Source organism: Condylura cristata, unplaced genomic scaffold (assembly GCF_000260355.1).
Source record: "Condylura cristata isolate star-nosed mole 26May11 unplaced genomic scaffold, ConCri1.0 scaffold00003, whole genome shotgun sequence".
NCBI lineage: Eukaryota > Metazoa > Chordata > Mammalia > Eulipotyphla > Talpidae > Condylura > Condylura cristata.
In genome coordinates this window covers 16,002,292-16,022,947 of record NW_004567104.1, presented here as the reverse complement: position 1 = coordinate 16,022,947, position 20,656 = coordinate 16,002,292, and the positions used below count along the sequence as shown (strand labels likewise).

Sequence of the window (20,656 nt, the reverse complement as noted above, 5' to 3'; positions counted from 1 at the left end):
ATGCACGGGACTATGGTGGTGGCACAGGGGTGATTTGGTGATGGGAAACCCGTGGGGATTACAATTGAGATAAAAAAAAATGTGAAAAATGATGTAAAAATAAACTTTAAAAAAAAAATAAAAAGTGACAGATATTCACCCCCAAAATAAAATACATAGGAGGTGTGGTGGCAATGGGAGAAGGTATTTGATGAATAATCTCATTAGTCAGTCTCCTTTATAAAGGCGAAGGGAGCTATCACTTCTTAGCATCACTTCAGTGGAAGGGTTTATTTCTCATTTGTTCTTTTATAAAAGGGAAGTATCCTTATTTTAGTAAGGAGTTAGAAGTTTAATGAAATCCAGTCAGTATTTATTATCTCTAATTTGCTAGACATAGGTGTCATAATTATGTATACATTATACATAATGTATAAGGTAGATCATTAGGGAAAATAGGATTAGAACACAGAACAAAGGATGGGACCATAATGAAGCTTTTAGTAAAAACTATACCCTTTATGGTGGATGGGGAGGGTATTGTCCCAAATATGCTTTCAGAACTTTTTAATAGCCAGGCATCCTGCTTCAAAATGATTATGACATTAAAGCAAAAAATAGAAACATTGATCATATGAAATGTAAATATTCTTTGTCCCAAAGTCAGATGCAACCATGTCTATTGTACTCAAACAATTATTATTGTGAATATGTTTATTAAGCATGTTTGTACCAGGCTTTATTTTCTGTGCTAGAGAAAAAGACACAATTCCTATGTTCAAAGAAAATAATGATCGCCAGCTGGTAGCCTTGGGTTATTTTAGTCGACGTGTATGTGTGTGTATGTGTGTGTGTGTGTATAAAACTTTGGAGTTTTGTGAATATTTGTGATGATGTGGGTAGAAATGGTTATGAAGTTTGATGATATATTAGGGTGTTACCTTTTCCTTTTTGGATCTTCCTGCTATTTACCATTGATTAAAAAATACAAATCCCACAAAATTTAGTTTAGATATGCTTAGTTTGCTCTTCTAGTGTCTGCTTAATTTTGGCAAGTGGGGCAGTTTAAAATATTTGGTAGGAAAGGAGAATAGTATTCACACTCTGCAGCACATAATGTTATCCTTCAGTGCCAGGACACAGGTGACTCCAGAAAGAGGTTATCCTTCCCAGTGTTTCCCATGTTTATTTTGGAAATTGTGTTTGATTTGGAGCACAGAAACAGCTTCAAAGACTTAGGAAAACAGCTGATGTAATAGACACATTTAGAGCCTTCAGATTAGTCAATAACTAGAAGAGTGAAAACCATGGTGGCCCTGGGTTCCATGATTCAAATTAGTTGGGCAGTGAGTTTGATATCTTCTCTGACCATAGCCATGGTCCTCTTTCTCAGAAATTGAATAGAATTAGAATCTAATTCTTCTGCATGCTCTTACTGATGCTCAGTCTAAACTCTTTGGGGGATCATTCTTCCTTTTATTTCTATACAAATGTACCATTGGTTGTCCCACAATTCAATTTTATTGAGTAGTGACTAAACTTTTGTCAATCACAGGGATTTCTGAATCCCTGGTCCATAAGTGATTTTATCAGTTGTTTAACAAAAATCCCTAAACTTAAGGCTAATTATGAGAGTGTTATATATTAAATTCTGGGCATGTTGTCTTCTCCTTCAAGGTGTACATCTATCTAATTCCATTCTGTATTAACTGCTGCTGGATATACAAACCTGTCTTTCCTTCTGGATCAAACGTATACTACACCTTGCTTATGGTCTTTTACTTGATCTGAAGCACCTTTTGGAAGATGATGGAATGGCACTGATTCTCACTCATTCACTAAACTATGACACCAGAGGATACATATTTTATAGAATTTAGATTTTCTTTAGAAGTTTTTACTTCTTAAGAGGATCCTCTAATATTTTTTTTCTCTGAGAGGTAAAATAATGGGGTAGAGACTTCAATCTTTATTCAGATGTAATTAGTAAATATATGGCATTAGGAAAATTATTTAATTTTCTAAGCTCTGTTTCATTATTGTAATTGTAGGTAATAGTGTGAATACATGGAGTTGCTGTTATAATTAAATGAATTTGTATAAAATATTAAGTAATTTACAGTGGTGTACTGTACACTGCAAGCTCTTGATAAAAACTGGCTGTTACTATTTTAGAAGTAGGGCTTCAGTCAGGAATAAATGAGGCAAATTTTATAAAGTTGTTAGCATAGTGTTGGGCACATAGTACATAGTAGACAGTAGACAATAACTGTTAAGTCTTTCATTTCTCATTTAGATTTGAGTATTTTCTTCCTTTCCCCTCAAAGTCTATGTGGAACAACTCAATGCTTGAGAGATTTACTTAGAACTCTGAGATCACACAACACCCAAGCTCAAAGCTTAATAACATTGATAGCAGAGATTCTACCACTGTCTGGAGACACTTTTAATTGTCATAACTGGAAGGAGGAGGGTACTACACATCTAGTGGCAGAGATATATAGGATGCTAAATTTCTCATAATGTATAAGATATGGCTTCACCTTACCCTCACAAACAACAAAGAAATGTTTAATCCAAAATATCAATACTGTCAGGGATGAAAAATTCTGTCGATAGAAAATTTATATACACATACACTCACTCACATTCCTATGGATTTAAGAGAACCAGAATTTTTCAGAATGGGCCTGATGTTGAGTTTGGAGTTGCAAATAAATGGCTACTTTATAATACTTATTGTTAATCTCAAATACTTTTCTTCTTATGATAACTATATATAAGATACCATTTGCATAGTATTATGGCATATAGAAGAGAATATGAGGAAGAAATAGCTTTAAAACTTTAATACTTACAGGGTTGGTAGGTAAATAAATTGGTACAGGTCCTTCAGAAAACCATGTGATATTACCTATTAAGTGTTAGGATGTATATGCCCTATGATCTAGATATTCCATTCCCAGGTTTATACCTGGCAAAATGTGCCTGCTTATAAACCAACAAACATAAACCAAGAATGCCAACACTATTTATGGTAGCATTATTTGTATTTGCCCCAACCTGTACCTTAAAAATGCCCATCAACAGTAGAAAGAAATGAAATGCTTCTAGCAAAGTAGTTGGAAGATATTCTGAATGAGCCCATTTATATAATTTTTAAAAACCGGGAAGAAAAAATGAAGTGTTTTAAGGATTTATACCTAGTGATGAAATAATGAAGAAAATTGAGAAAGTAATTATTGTAATAAGATAGTTTGCTCCTCAGCAGGAGGCAGAATCTATAATTATTGCAAAAGGGGCATGAAGAATGCTTTTGAGATGCAGGAAATATTTCTTTTTCACCATTGGCTACTGGCAGATCTCTGTAATAAATGCTTAAGCTGTACACTTTCACTTCTTGCATGTGTGTTAAAATTCACAGTTAAAAAAAGGTAATGGGGCAAATAACAAAACAGTGGCCTAGTACCATATTGATAGCAGACAAGATATTGGTGCTAAATTTTTTATTGTGACTGTCTATGGTAAGTTCCTTCCCTGTTTATAGCCTCAGTATTGCATCCCCAGGGCTGTGGTGATAAAATACCAGAATGAGGAAACGGAAACATGGCTCCATTTTTGGTGCTGATTCAAATTTCCAATCCCATTGAGACTTGAGAGTTTTATAGACATTGACCATGGCAGCATTGATTTAAAAAATCTGACTTGACGGTATAGATTAAAAAACAAAAAACAAATACTTTATAGGAGAGCTAAGTTTTATATTTTTCAGAGCAATGTTAGAACTGGTATTATTTGTGGTCTACAAATACAAGGAAATCGGAGTAGACATTTTAAATGACATTCTCTGAAATAGTCATTAAGTTGAGCCTTCAAAAATATTTGCAGGAATATTTTTAAGTTACTGTAACCAAGATGCGTGTTTCCTTACTTTGCTTCAATATGTCTAAGACAAATTGTAATTCCTAGGATTATACTTCAAATTACATTTTTTTAGTACATGTGATCTATGCCACTTAAATGCTGATAATTTTAATGAAACATTTTTCAAAAAGGATTAACTTTCATGGTGTTGTGCTGTGGTGATGAGGGTCAGTTGTCTTATTGGAGGTTCTCACCAGGTTGTGTTGACACATGAAAGTATTGTGATCACTTAAATTGCTACTAAAAGTCCCAAGCCCAACATATTTAACTTAAAATTGATAATGGCAGATTGATTCTGATGAGGCTTGACTGGTTACCCCAGTCCTTAAAAATGCAAATTTTAGGTGTAGCTTTAAGAAAAATACACATTTGCTGAACATCCACCATGCAGACCTGAATATGTCAGTCCTAGAAAATTCAGTTTCTATAGACATAATGTATATGAAGAAAGACACACCTAAATGTCCCTTGACAAGGGATTGAAGGTCTTTCCTGTGCCAGGCACAATGCTCTGCTTAGGACTTTATGCATTCTACCCTAATTCTTGTAATGCCCTTCTCGAAATTTCCCTTTTAGAGGAAAAAGCTGAGCTTCATAGAGATAAGTTATATCTCAAGAGTATAGAATAAAATTCCCATGAGAAATCAAAATAGTTGCTGCATAATTCTCAGTGGTATGCCAAATACCTGGTTATTTGGCTTGTATACCTCTGACAAAGCTGCACACCTGCTTTGAAACACTTGGTCCACTTGTGTATAAATAAGGATTTCATATTTACCCTTTGGGATAGAAGTAAAGGCTAAATCTGCCCTAACATAAAATGCACCAATGGTTTGTCCACAATAAGCACAGAAAATAAACGTTTTCCAAGCAAGAGTCAATAGTGAGTCCTGTGAATGTATGGTCAGGGCCTACTTCTTAGTGACATTTTCTTTTGCAATACTGGCACAAAGGAACTTCAGAGAGTCATAAGCTTCCCATGGGAGCCCTGTGATAGTGACTAAAATGCAGTGACCAGGTGCCAAGCTCTTACCTTTGGATTGATTTTCATTGTCTCTTCAGTGTGGTAAAGAAGGAATTTTTCTCCAGAAGAAGTCAGGTTAACGTACACCTGGAGGCAGGGATATTGAGAGAGTTTCCAGCAGTCTGGACCACAGCTAAAGGAACAATTAAATGTTTCTGTGATGGTTGCATTCAGCAAGGTGCATTGAGACTCCTCGGTCCAAACACTACAGAAAAAGGGAAAGTAAACACAAGTCTGATGCTAATGTCCAGGAAGACATAATCAGAGATCAACTCCTTAGTTTGAAGAACCTTTTAAAATTGTCTACAGTACATTTTATCTTGTAAAGTTTATGCCTTTGAATAAGAGGTTCAGTAAAACTAAAATACAAATGTATGTAGACTTTGCCTGTTACCTGAGATTTTTCATTGACTTCCTTTGGATGTGTGTAATATTCTCTAATGCTTGATTTAAGATACATTTTCCCCTTATTAAACTCACTAACAGAAGAACTATATAGGCACTTCTTCAACGAAGATATATAGATGGCAAACAGGCACATGAAAAAATGTTTATCATCACTTAGTTCCAGAGAAATGCAAATCTAAATTAACAGGAGATACCATATCACACCTGTGAGAATAGCCCATATCAAAAGATCAGAAACAATAGATACTGGTGAGGATGTAGAGATAAAAGAACCCACCTACACTGTTGGTGAGAATGCACACTGGTCAATCCTCTATGGAAAACAGTATGGCTATTTCTCAAAAGACTTCAAATGGATCTGCCATATGACCCAGAAATTCTACTCCTTGGTATTTATCCAAAGAACACAAAAGTGCTAATTTGAAAGGAACCATGCTCTCCCATGTTCACTGAAGTGTGTTTACAACTTCCAGGATATGGGAACAGCTTAAATGTCCCAAAACAGATGAATGGATTATGAGGATGTGGTATTTATATCCAATGGGATACTATTCAGAGCAAAATCAAGCAACCATAAGCAAACAAACAAACAAACAAAAAAACCCAACTCATCTCCTCTAGCAACATGGATAGTGTTGGAAGAGATAATGCTAAGTGAAGGAGAAAGGAGAAACAAATACTAGAAGGTGTCACTATTAAGTAGTGGAATATAGAGAAACCAAACCAAGAACCAAAGACAATCTTAAAAGCTAAGCCTTGAAAACTGACTATAGAACAGAGCATGCAAAGGGGGGAAGGGAATAAAGAGGAATAAAGAGGAAGCAAATGGACTCTAGGTGATTTGATGGCAGGTACCCTATGGTGGTGATACCTAATGGAGAGAATCCTAATGTTACCACAATAAAAAAAGTGAAGCAAACAAATTCACTGATAGTCATAAATATAGATACTCACCCTGTATTTCCAACTGTAAGCAGTTTCCTACCAGGCTCTTACCAGGCAGTGTGACCAGTTTTTATGCAAAGAAGGTGTAAGGGAGAAGGGAAGGGAAGATGGCTAAGGCATGGAGGGGATAGAGATCGGTTTGACAGATGAAAGGACAGTGACATATTGGTATTTCTCCAAGGTCTTTCTAATAAGGGAGAAATGATACTATTTGGTTATACTAATGGCAATCATTTGTTGCATCTCTCTTCACTCTAATTGGTACATGCATTATCTTCTATAATACTCCCAGAAACTTTGTAAGTTGAGTATTAATTCTTTTTAAAAGTGAATGAGGTGAGGGGTCACAAAAATTAAGTAATGTGCAAATAAATGCAACTAGTGAGTGAAGGGATCCATTTCATCTTGTATTTTTCTAAGGCCCAGAATCACTCCATGATGTTGAATTTTGACCCCATGAACACAAAGGACATACCTGAAACTGTAATGTTATAATGCAAGATTATAATGCAATTTAAATTAAAAAAAATTTGGTTGGATCATTATAAGGTTTTGTTTGAATCTGAATTTGTTGTATATTTTAAGGCAAGTCTGGAAATATAAGAGCAGGCAGAGGCATAATTAAATTAAGAAATTTCACAATGGGATTCACACTTGCTCATTTTATTTATTCTTGTTCTGGTCACCCATGTACTGGTATTTCTATATCGCTAGACATACTAGTGTTTGAAAGCAGACAATGAAATCAGGTTTTCTGTATTCAAATCCTAGCTTTACATTTTTGAGTTTTGTGACTTAGGTCAAGTTATATCTGGAGGTAGTCACATAAATATGTTTTTGTGAGGATTAAATGTGATGATGTAAGTTCTTGAGAAGGGGCCTAATAAATATTTCCTATAAAGGAAAAGAAGGGAAAAGAATAGACTCTTCTGTGCAGACTAATGTTTCAGTGGGATCTATCATTTAGGAAGATTACAAAAGGCACACACAAGACTCTAGCTGCCCATTGATGAGCTTTACATGTTAGAATACTTAGAATTTTATGATCAGGGCAACATTTGTGACACCATCTGTCTGTGATTTGCTTCTGGGTATAAGCTGGTTACCATGGTGATCTGAAGCCAATATGTTTTCTTTGCTGATTAGTTTCCCTTCCTTTGCTGGACATGCATTGACAGAGCCCCCTTTTCAAGAACAATTTCAAGCTACAGCCAGGATACTAGCTTGTCTGTCCTGATGTGGCAAATTATATTTACATGAGACAAAGATGGTCAGATTTTGCTTATAGAAGAAGGAAAGAATAAATGTTAGATGGCTCTAAGCAGATGTGAGTATATGAAAGCCATTTTGGAATCAGTGAACACTGGGGCAGAGACATCAGCGCTCATTGAAAAGGAGCACAGCTGAAAGCTTCAAGAAACAGAGTGGAACAGCCACAAATGAGAAAGATGGTACTTTAATTTTAGCAAATTACTGTAGTTCAGTGAGATTTTGCTTCTAAAATGAAAGCATTAATTTAGGTGGAGAAGTGAATGTCACAAAATGGTTCAATTCTCTTTTGGATTGAAACCTCAATTTTTCATTTGACAGGGCCTCATTTCTTTAAGCTGAGTCACTACGAGACTTCCCCCACTAGTTACAGGAGGTCTGAGATTCTCCTGTGCTCCCAGTGTCAAAATTATGGCTAACAGTTGGTTAGAAATGCTGTGGGGATTTATCACATGGTTTATTCAGAGAAGAATATATTTGCTATCTCAGTATTTAATAGCCTCCCTATCTATTTAATAAACCGAGGGCAAACATTAAAATAAAAGTGTTTAAAATCTGTTATTTTTTTTAAAGACATTTATTTATGTGTACAGAACTGGGGTATAGGCAGGGTGAAAGGACTCACCAGAGACAGAGTGTAAGCAGAACAGGCAGCTCGACTAATACACTGCTGAAGGGAGCAACGGGCGAGACTGGAGAGGTCTGCCATGCCATGTGGGTCATCTCCCTTGCTGGGGATTGAACTTGAGGTACTCATGGTAAAGCAGCTGCTGCTAGCTTTGCAGTGCTGAACTTTAACCCATTGTGCCACCAATGAGAGCCCCAAAACCTGTTATTTATTTTTTTAATAAAGTTGATGCTCAGCAGTGTTTCTCAGCCTGGATAGCATGACAGAATCATTTGGGGAATAGTAAAAGCTACTGGTCACTGTGCCCCAGTCCATACCAATTAAGTCTGACCAGTGAAGGTGATAGGTCTTGGGCATTTTTTTCTTTTTTGAAACAAAAGCAAAATTAAAGATGGGATTATATCAAACTAAGGAGGTTTCATATCTCAAAAGAAATCACCAAAAAATAAAAAAATGGTAACCTAAGATGAGAAGATATTTTCATATCAGACAAAGCATTCATTTCCAATATCTGTAAAAACTCATGCAAGTTAACAATGATAAAAATAATAAAAATGGACAAAAGACCTAAATAACCACTTCAGCTAGCCTACAGACAATGTAAAATGCTCGACATCCCTTACTGGTAAGGAAATGTAATTAAAACCACCTATAAGAATGACTTAAATCAAAGAGAATGGGCACAGTTAGGATGTGGAAGAACAGTCATCTACTATTGGCAGTTTAATTTGGTGCAGCCTTTATGAAAGTGATCTGTAGATCCCTTAAAGAAACAAAGCGGGAATCCCATGTGATCCAGCAATATCACTGTTAGACATTTATTCAATGATTATGAAAACATTTGTATGAAAAGATTTATGGACTCCTGTGTTCATTATAGCATTATTCACAATAGCCAAGACATTGTACCTAACTAAATGCCAACGAACAGATGACTGGATACAGAAATTGTGCAAGATACATTCAATAGGACACTACTCAGCTATTTTCACAAGATGAAATAGTGCCTTCTGGAGCAAAATGGATGAACTTTGAGGTGATGATGCTAAGTGAGATTGGTCAGAGTATACATTAGTGGACTATAACCAAAGAAAAGAAACCTGCAAAACACAACAGCAGTAATTCTTAGATTGTGAAAAGTATACTGCTTACTGGAGGGAATGGAGGGGAGGGGGAAGGTGAGGATAGGGAATCAGCATTGGGGTTTGGTGAGGGTGAGTGAAGCATGTGCACTTCTGCAGTGTAATGTTGTCTTCCCCAGGTTTTATGGTTCTATAAATTACTGATGAATTAATAAAATTGAAGGAAAAAAATGTGCAGTTAAAAATGACTGACACGTGTGGTGATGGAAGAGTAGGTGGAGTGAGAAAGGAATGAGCATAGAAAATGAACTGAAGTCTAAAGAAACAAAATAGAGACTGGAGTTGATGGGGTATAGATATAAATCTTGGCTTTGCTCTCTGTGAGAGTTGTGTGACTGAGCAAATTATATCTCTCAAATACCAGATTTGCCATTTCTACTGTGAGTATATGCATATTTACCTTACACAAAGGTGATGAAAATTAAATAAGAAATGTATGGGAAGACCCTGCATATAGTAGGCAGTTTATACATAAAGTTACTCTTACTGTTAGATAGCATCATTGAAAAATATGTGCCAGGCTACTTAAAGTTCTTATTAGGGAAGAGGGTGAGGAAGAGTACCTCAGGCATGATAAGTTGCAAGGTGGAGGAGGAAGGACAAATAACAGTCCCGACCACCCAGTGGTGTTACCTCTGCATGTATGAGCGCAGGAGCGTGATTCCCAGCAGGAAGTACATCATGATGGAGCACACCATCATGGCCAGTCCCAGGAGAATGGCACGGTCCTCTCCTGCTTTCAGTGCCGTGACAGTTTTCCTTTTGTCCAGGAGGTCGTGGTCCCTGATTTTTTGGTAAATATTTCTGAGGTTGAAAATAATACAGTCTTACATGAAGTTCACAGTTAGTCATCATGCCCCTAGAGGGTGGATAGATTTCTGTCTAAGCCTTGCTAAGGCAGGGTGGCTCAGAGGAGCCCTCTACTTGTCTGAATGCAACTGATGAAAGTGACCACTGCCCCCCACGCCCTCACAAGTGCATCTGAGCACTCACATGCACTCCAAACCGAGGAGAAACAAGTCCCCCTTATTTACAAGGGAACAATGTCCAACTGCAAATACCTTCCCCTTCTTTCTTTTTAAAAATATTTACTTATTCATGAAAAAACTGTGGAACAGGCTAGAGGTACAGGAGTAATGGGTGAGAGGATTGACCAGACACAGAGTGGGAAACAGAACAGGCAGAATGAATGAAATATTGCTGAGGGAGCAGCAGGCAAAACAGGAGAGGTATGCTGTGCTATGTGGGTCACCTCCCTGCCCTGGAATTGAACTTTGCTGCAGTGGCTGCAGATAGCTTTGTAAAAGGTGAAAAATTTATACAATCTGAAGAGAAACCAGAGTATTGCAGATAGCTTTGTAATGCTGCACTCTAAGCACTTGCATCACCAGGGAGTCAACTCCCCCCTTTTTTTTTCTAATGGAAGAAAGAAATTCCCTCAACCCTTAAAATAATGCTTTGGATTTGTTATCTTTGCTATTTAACCTCCATAAGTCTTTTGATGTTTTCATACTCTCTGAATACCTAATGAAACAGTAATTAAAATAAATGACACATACATCAGATATCTATCCACATAATTCCTTCTTTTCCCTGTAGTAGTAATAGAACTTATTTTGGTTTACATTTTACTCAAGCTAAATGTTGCTTAGAACTCTGTTGGCTTGAGATATATAAGCAATGTGTCCGACTTTTTTTTTTTCTTGAGTATGTAAATGTGAGTGAGTTTAGAAAAAAATGTTAGTCTAATCAAGGTGCCACAACTTTGGATAGTTATTAAAATCTTTGCTTTTATATCATCCCAACAATAATGGGTAAGAAAGTACATGAGATTGGGCTAAGCTGTCCCCAAGCTCCTAAGATCAGAACTCGATCACTACTTAGTTGCTATAAGATCAGTACAATTCTACAGGCTTTATTATTCCCAATTTCCTACAAAGTGGAAAAGTTTCCTATAAATGGCTTTATAATGCTAAATTGAGATGAAATAAGCAAATAATCAAAGAGAATCACAAACATTAGTTAAATATTTACTAAAGTTTCCCATTGAAAAATGGGGTGGGAAGCCACAGCTCTATGACATGAGCACACCCAAAAAGTGTTATAGTTTTCAAAGAATAGCTAAAGGACATAATGGCAAAGAAATGTATAACATGTAAAGCTTGTGACAGGAGGATTGGAACTGAAGCAAGTTCTGAGGGGAAAGACAGTAAAGAAGCAGGGAGTATTGTATACTTGGAGAGATCCTTCAGAAGCATAGAAAGACAAAACGGCAGGCAGGCAACCAAGGAGCAGGTAGGGATCTCCTTCAATATCTATTGTGAGAAGGGAGCTTTGGGTTGCGGGCTGTAGAAGGGGAATTGTCACCTTTTGGGAGTGGGAACTGAGAAGAGGATAAACAGAAGGCTGAAAAATGGAGAATGAAACTTTAATGGCATTTTTTAAATTTTATGCCCATAGTCAATGTACACAAGCATAACTCCCAATGATCCTTTAAAATTTTCATCACTAATCTTATTGCTTAGAAAAGAAATCAGTCATTTCTAGTGTGGAAATTTTCAGGGGAGAGAAAAGATCCTTGTTTTTGTACAGTTTTGTGTACATCAAGGATTTCTAAATCACTTTGTGTTTCGAGACGGCCTTTCTTGTGTTTATGACTGACATTCGTTCTGGTTGACTGGCTCATTCGGAATTGGATACTAAATACTGTGATTTCCTATTGATGTGGGAAAGCATGTCTGTCTTTAATATGCTTCCAAAAGATTTTATGGTAGAGAATTAAACTATTTACTGGAGTATAAAATTAACCAATTGGCTTACTATATTAAAGTTCTCTTCATGAGAAAATTAGACATCTTACTCTTCTATTTCCTCTAAGCTTAGCCTTATAGTGGGATAATAGTAACTAGATTGATAATTCGTTATCTTTTCATGCCGGTGTCCTTCCTGCCTCCCACTCACCCTCACTCATTTCTAGATTTTCATTATTCTCATTGCTAGAAACCATGAGAACCCAGATCTTTCATTATTTCCAACTCCCAAGCTCAATGCTCCTGGACTAGCTGTTGTTGTGCACTACTTTTGATGTCATTGGCTGGTCACCACACACTTTCTAAGGTTCCCTATATTTTTTCTGAGATTATCTTTGGAAAATGTCAGATTTACATCAAAGCCTTTTAAACAAACAAACAAATACAGCATTGTCCACTAGCAGCTAAAGTTATTGGGCAGGAAGTCTTGTGAAGCAAAGAAAATACAAGTTGGGTGTTAGGTGACTTCAGAGACTTTTTGTAAAATAGTAGATTTATATTACTTTGATATTATTTATATTTCATTCTGAAGGCTGCCACTGAGATTTGCATGTCCTTCCCATGGAAGTTAGCAAGGAAAGAGCAGTAGTCTCAAGTTCCAGAGTATCAAGCAATCAAAAAGCATCACTTATGTCTATCTATCCCCATAAAAGAGAAGTAGTAATCAATTATGTTACCAGGAAAAAGAAGCCTATAAAAATGATTCAAATGTGTAATTTATAAACAAATCACAATTTGGAAATGGTTAGCAAATGTTTTTCATATGGTCTGGAATATGGCTAGAAGGGGGAAAGTGATTGGTTTCCACATAAGCCAAAGGCATCTGGGAAAGTAGGATATTAACTCAACAAAATAAAAGTGGGTAATAGGGTAGGTTCTATCCCTCAAAATTCACCAAAAAATGACTATTGAATTAATTGATGTTAATGAATGAATCAGTGGTTTAAAAGAGCAGAGTTTGGATTTACAACTTCTCTTGAATGTTGGTAACTGTATAGTTATTAGGATATAGTCCCCTGTCCAGTAGGAAGATACACATCTAATGTAAAGATTCAATGATGGAGCTATGCATAGAGTGATTACCAAGAGGGATAATCCCTTGGAGTCATGAGTGTAGGACAGGGTGCAAGAATGGTTGAGGTTAGGGAAGGTTTCCTGGAAGAATACTTTTAAACAGAATTTTCAAAGTTGAACTAGAGTTAACCAAATGGGACAAGGAGTTAATCACATGAAGAAAGGAATGGCGACTTGCAACTGCATGGTGACTGCATGGAATGAGTATGGAGCAGGGGGAAGGGGGCAGGGTCCTGAGGGAACATGGGAATCATTTTAAGGAAGTTGGCCTTTATCCTCTACTAATAGGAAGCTGTCAGCGGGTGACAATTAGAATTGAATTTCAGAATGATCACTCTGGCTGCAAATGCAGAGATTAGGTTTGATATGGAACAAGACTTTAAAAAGAAGGAATTAGGAGATTGCTACTATAGTGTTGGCAAAGGAAGAAGGTTAGATCTGATGAGATAGATAATAGGAAAGAGTATATGGAGAAATATGTTAAGATATAAAACTTCAGAACTCGGTGATTCATAGAGTATAGGGAATGGTGAGGTAGTGAGAAAAAAAGGTGTAGTTTAATTTTGTGAGCAAATACTTGGCTTATATGACTAGAAAAATGGCAGAGTTAAGGCAGAGATCTTTATTTCTCTATTCTGCAGGGTCTCAAAGACGTGAATTTTTGTTGCCCTGGCTGAGAAATTGCATTTATAGATTCTCCTTCCACGAGCATAGTGTCCTGAGTTCAGGTGGAGGAGTGACTAATCTGATTAGTGAGATGAATCAGATTATTATTATTTTTTATTTCATATATATCATTCTTCATTTTGTACATTGTTTTTCATCTTGGTTGTAATCCCCATGGACTTCTACCACAAATTCACCAGTTCACCTATGTCCTATCATCATAGTCCTGTGTGCTCTTCCCACCCCAGTTTTGATCCTGTTACACTCTCCCCCGCCCCCATGTAGAATGTCTCTGGCTTATAGTTGTTAGTTGTTGTTCATTTTTACTTTGATGATGAGATATATATATATATTCCACCACACTCCCTCCCCCACTCCCAGAGATGGATCAGATTCTGAGTCAGAATCAGACCTAGGTGAGTTTAAAGATACACATGTAACACTTTTTTTTTTTTCTTCTCATCCTTTGTACTTGACTTTGTTTTGGCTTCGTGTACCTTGATCTTTCGATCTGCAGGTAGTAAGTCCCTTCCTGTAAAGAGTGTCCACAGCCTGAGAGTAATTGGTTAAATTAGGTGGTCCCTCTTGTGCCACGTTGTCTTTAGTGCTAGGGGGCAGGAAAATGATTGTATATTTTGAACTCCAGTTTTACAATCATCTTTCATTCTGGGAAACACTTTGGAGATACTTGTGCAAATATTATCAAAGCTGATATTTCATCTCTAAGTTGTTGTGTCTCTTCTATATGAATTCACATAAAAAGGAGCAGGGGCATAAGGAATAGTTTACTGATTTCAAGAGTTAGAATAAATCTGAGGTGTGACTATAGACCTCGTTTGAATATGGGGAGGCCCAACAGCAGGTATAGAGCAGGAAATAAATGATTTACATGTTTAAAATAATTTTAAGTATGGCACATCCTGGCAAGGTGGTGTGTTTAAGTTTTGTTGGGGCAATCTTGGTGAACCATGAACACTGGATACCAAACACTTCTGCATGTTAACAATAACAAATAGTGGATGCATATAGTCTTTACTATACATACAGGGAATATTCTACCCAATCCTTTTGGAGAGTGCAAATTATTAATAAATCTACAAGGCAAATTCAAGTATAATAAAGTATCTTGCATAAATTGTCCAATAAAGCTTTAGTTTTACCCCAATGTCAATAAATACAATTTTATCTCAAACCCCATACTTAGTTTCTAAAGCTCGATATTAGTCTTACAGATTGTAAATAAATTATTTATGAACTATTTATATACAAACATTGATATAAAGAGTAAAATGTACAAGAAAGGGTTTTCTCCTTGGCCTTCACTCACTTACATTCAGATTCCTTGGCATTTAGCCTGCAGACAGAAAAGTATTTGGGTTAAGGAAGGGTAAAGGTCACTTATAAATTACTTGTTTATTTATCTGCCTCCATTTTAAAGTTTTCAGAAGATGAAACATGTGCAAAGTTCTGGGGGTACAAAGTGAAAAAGACATGGCTTCCTGGGGGAGCTGGGTGCAATACCAATCATCTTGTTGCATTACCAAAAGACCAATTAGAAAGGAGCACAAAAAAGGAACAAGTTCGTATGTTGTGGGTTAATTTGTCAAAAAAAATCAATTACAGAATGGCTAAGGCAGCAAGAACTAACTTACTGAATGATCACTTTGTTAAATGAATAATTTACCCACATCATCACATTTACAGATTTAACAGACTTATTTTAAGGAGTATTGTTTTAAGAATATTAAGGGAATATGAATACATTTTTCTTATGAATATTTTAAAAGTACAGTCATAAAGAATATTCTTATGAATATATTCTTTTAGCTGTATTTTAAGACATGTTTGATATTTTCTAAAAGTTAATTTTCCCAGGGAGACTTAATCTCCTTATAAATATATTCTTATGAATATATTCATAGATATACTTTTCTTGACTGTGTGAGAATATATTCTTCTAATAGATGTAACAAAGATTTAGCATTTCTTATGGGAATCTTTCACTTTATACTGATAATTTTTCAAGTCCTTTTTAGCGTCATTTCCTGTTTTACTCATACCTTAACATCAGTGAGATTCTTGTGGGAAAGCTCATATTGTGTGTACTTTGATAGATTTGGCCACTTTATTAATTGAACACAATTTGTTTCCTTTATTAATAAATTTACTGTAATTGATTTTGGACAGGAATTTTTTTTTTTTGGACAGGAATTTTTTAACAGCTTTCTGAGGATTCTGTAAGGTTTCATTTTTACAGATTTTATTTTATTCTTATCATTTTTCCTTAACATACTTAATTTGTTTCTACTTTGGTTCCATTATTATAACAGGAGGGATCTGAGTTAGGATGGGGACCTTCCTCTGGGGGAAAGTTGAAGAGGAGAATCAGCATAATGTAATCTGACAATCCTTCTAGTGCATGGAAGTATGGAGATTTACAGTGATACAAAGTTTTTGGTACATAAATTTGATAAACTACTCAAACTGATGGACTAGCAAGTGGATTTTTTGGCATATTGATTTTGGGTAAATTGGCTATCAGTATATTGGACATCCTTTTAACTGGTCATCCTGTGGATTGGTAGTAGATGCATTAACCCAGGATGATGATGTACAAGCAGGAAGGTGGTTTAGAAAACTGTCAGCTGGAGGACCTAACTTGGTTTCAGCAGTGATATTGTAGTATCTTGTAACAGTCTGAATTGAGTCTCCATGAGCAAAAAATGGAGAAGGGGAAAAGTATACATGTGGAATGTGAGAGAATAGCAGCAGCTGAGAGTAGCTGGATCCCAGCATCTACTAAGTGGGAGACAGATTGCATGGGCTGGGGCAGATAGGAGGCATTAAAAGAATGAAAGTAAGGAAGTAATTTGATTAGATTTGTAAATTAATTATTCAAGTTAGTGTGGTTGATTGTTCAGAAAGACTTATATATAAAAACAAAGAGACTGATAGAGAAATTCCCCCAGGATTTTACTGTTAGGTAAAAAGGGATGAAGGAAAAAGCTGTAGTAGAGAAGGTGAAGATTTTTATCTGGACATCATTTGTGTTCAGAAGTAATGGACAATGAGGGAAGGTGGAAAAAAGGTTCTGTAAAGGTCATGGAGTTGTCAGAGGTGAGAGAGGCTGGGAGTACATGGGGAAGAGTTAGGGGAGATATAAATTATTAGTGAAGAAATGTGTATGTCTGAAATTACTATGTGGATATGTATCAAGAACTTATAAATAATACTTAGCATACTGAACATCTATTTATCTACCTACCTATATATATCTGGTCCAAAGAATACTGACCTGCTCAAAAGTTAGAGCCAGATGACATTTATCTTTGTAAAATCAGTTTATTGCCTTTATTGAACTCCCTAATGTGTTACTTATGTGGAATAGATACGGTTGCAATATATTTAGGTTGCAAAGTATCCAGCATAGGGAGGCGAACTGATCAACTGAAATAATAAATCAGGGAACCATGGCTAGAACAACTCCCTGGTTTCTCTTTCCCTACTAATGCCCTTTGATCTCTTCATACCAACAAATTTTGTATTCCTTCTAGAAAAAATTCAAACTTTCTAGACACTGAGAGATCTAGTATCCAGGCTTCAAGGAGAAGCATCCTTCAGTTAGAAACTATGAGGGTGGGTGTATGTAGTGATGGATTGCTCAGTGCTAACTATGCTGAAATGAGCTGACTTGCTGTACTTTGCTCTCCAAACAGTCAGCTTGCTGTATGTTAAGTGGCAGAGCTGGGTGTGGGATTGATTAAAACAGCCATTGTTCTGCTTTCTGTGCAGCCAAGCCCTCTATGTTTTTCAGGTATGCTGTTTCATGTAAATATCTTCATCTTTGACTAGTTCCAGATTTCAGAATTTTTTCCCATAAGGTATATGAGGGCCATAAAATTTATATATGCATAATTTGATTAATCAAATTATTATTTTGTTTTCATTCTTTAAAAGTCTATATATTCCATCGGGAGAAATGTGTGAATAAATGACAGCACATATAAGGGTTTGTCCACGAAGCTAATGTTATTATATTAATGTCAGTTTATAAATCCACAAGAAATATTGTAGCGTTATTTTATAGATGAGAACAAAATTATTGGAACAAAAGCAGGACTTACTATTATTTTTGGTCATGTCTTTAATAGATCACATTTCCCAACCATTATATGTTTATTTTGTATCATTATATATTAATTCTAATTTTTACTTATTTTTACCTAACTTACTAGCTTAGTAAATTGATAAAAGTTCCTAGGAAATAATGTGAACAATTCAGATAATTTCGGGTCTCCTTATAACTTGAAGCTTTTGAGGACTATTGTCTTTCTATTAACTACATCATTTGATTTTAGTGCAACAGAGGTAGAAAGGAATAACGAAAATAACTGGAATGATCTAATATGGAGATCAAATGTAACTTTAGAGAACTCAGCATCATAGAATAAATGATAGTGGAAATTAGGATGTGAATTTAACTGAATAAGAAGAAAAACTAGAGAAGCAGCTAAAGCAAAGCATATAGAAGATAATACAATTTTAATGCTTTTATAAGATAAGAAAGCCTGAAAAAGAAAATGTTAGGCATCCATTTAGGAAGTTATAAAAAGATTAATAGAGGATGTTAAAGGAAAGGATAGAGAAGGAGCTAGTAAACATGAGCAGAAATAAGTTATATTTTATATGTAACAATCGATGAAATCAAAGGCAAATTTTTGAAAAAGATTCATGAAACAACAAAATTGTGATAAGGTAAATATATAGAATACAGAGAAAAGACCCATGTAAATATCAGGAATTATAAAAGCATAAGTACAGATACAACATAGATTAGAAAACTAATAGAAGATATTAAAACAACTTTGTGCACAAAACATTTGAAAACTTTTGAAATGTATGACTTACCAAATTATACAGGAAATTCTTACAAAGATAGGATCTACTGAAACTGATTCAGAAATAACTAGAAATTCTAAATAATTCAAATTCATTAAAAGATCATTGACTTTAAACTTCATAAGTTTAAAATATGCTTATAATGAAAATACCAGACTCTAGTGGGTTATAGGTGACTTCTACTTACACAAGTCATTCCAGAAAATAGGTGGAACACAACCCAACCTACTTATGACGTTAGTAAATTTTGATGAAACCAAATCAGGTAATATGAAAAAGGAAAACAATAGTACATTTATAAATATAAATGTAAAAACAAGTTAGCTCACTAAATGTAGCAGTATATGAAAGTATAAAAAGTACATGATCAAGTTAAGGTTATCTCAGGAATAAGATAATAAACATATTAAGAGACTATAGTCATATGGCAATAAAACACAAGAGAGGATCATATTTGATAAAATTTAACATCCATTCACTACAAAACTCATCAAAGTAGAAATAAATGTACATGAACATTCTTTATGTGATAAATGATTTAGAGGAAATAGCTAAGAAAACTTGATACTTAATGTTATAGGAATCCACTTACTGTTTAAGGAACACAACAAAGATGATCATTATCACCTATTTAATTCATGGTTTGCTATCTAGTATAATACAGGAAAAAAATAAATGTATAGGATATATCCTAATAAAGAAGAAACCAAAGCATATTAATTACTAGTGAAGAAAATACAAAGACTATATAGATAAATTATTGAAAATAATAAAAGAATTTCACATAGTTGATACAAAAGTTGACATTTTATTTGCCTTTCCATCTGCATAAATAGAAACTTTACTTTAAACATTAAAAAAGTTCTTAGGAATAAATTTAATGAGTTAATTGTAAGTTCTCTTTGGAGAAATTTATTAAACTTTATTGAGAGATACCAGGAAAGGCAAATCAATGTAGAGGTTAATCATATTCATTCAGTAAAGACTTGGTTAAATAATAGTATAAATTTACTATAAGTTAAATAGATTTCATAACATTCTTATAAAAATTCCCAAACATTTTTTTTGGATCTGACTTGACAAGCTGATTCTAAAATATATAAGAAAGTGCGACTATTTAAGGACAGCAAATACAATTCTGATTAAAAAGTATTACTGGATGATTTCTCTCCTATATGAAATAAAAAGAAACTAAATGATGAAACATACAAAATGAAACCAAAATGAACCCGGAAATCTGGTTGCAGAACTGTAGCTACTAGAAGGGGAGTGTGGACAGCAGGCAGCGAAGTGTGGAGGGGGTCCAGTGTATATTCATGTATGGGATACAATATAGAAAAGAAAATGAACTACTCACATCAGCATTGTAAAATCATAGGGGCAAAATACTTGGTAAAAAAAATTGTAGAACAAGCCATATGGTGTGATTTCATTTATATAAAATCTCCAAACATTCAGAAGTGAATGTTATATTGTTTAAGATTTCCAATTTGCTAAATTTATGGAGAAATAAAATTAAGGGAAAAACAACATAATATTCAGCAAACTCTGGGTTGAGATAAGGAAAAGGAAGGTGGATACTTCAGTGAAATATCTCAAGAACTTTAAAAATTCTGATTCTTTTATTTTTAAGATTAATGAAGTATACTTAAATGTTCATTATAGCATCATTTTATGTTAAATATTTTCAGTAATTATTCCTTTTAGTTCAGTATTTAGTAAAATGATCCAAAGGAAATTTGATAAATAACAACAATGTACTTACGTTACAGGGCAACCCCAAAGTGAATTGGGTTGACCTGACTGTGGGTCCTTACCCATGTGCTTAAAGGGACTTAGAATGAGACTCAACTGTAGACACACACAACAAGGTTAATAAGAGGTTAAT

General features: G+C 35.1%; 1 protein-coding gene across 3 annotated transcripts in view; it reads right to left on the bottom strand.

Moving 5' to 3' along the window:
- Positions 1-20,656, bottom strand: part of KCNMB2 (potassium channel subfamily M regulatory beta subunit 2) — a 243,736-nt gene that overhangs the window by 12,812 nt on the left and 210,268 nt on the right. For all 3 annotated transcript variants that reach the window (XM_004674980.2, XM_012729598.1, XM_012729615.1), the window contains exons 3-4: positions 9,953-10,123; positions 4,937-5,132 (exon numbers count right to left, since the gene is read on the bottom strand). In XM_004674980.2, the coding sequence (XP_004675037.1) occupies positions 4,937-5,132; positions 9,953-10,123 (367 nt within the window). The remainder of the gene's footprint in view (positions 1-4,936; positions 5,133-9,952; positions 10,124-20,656) is intronic.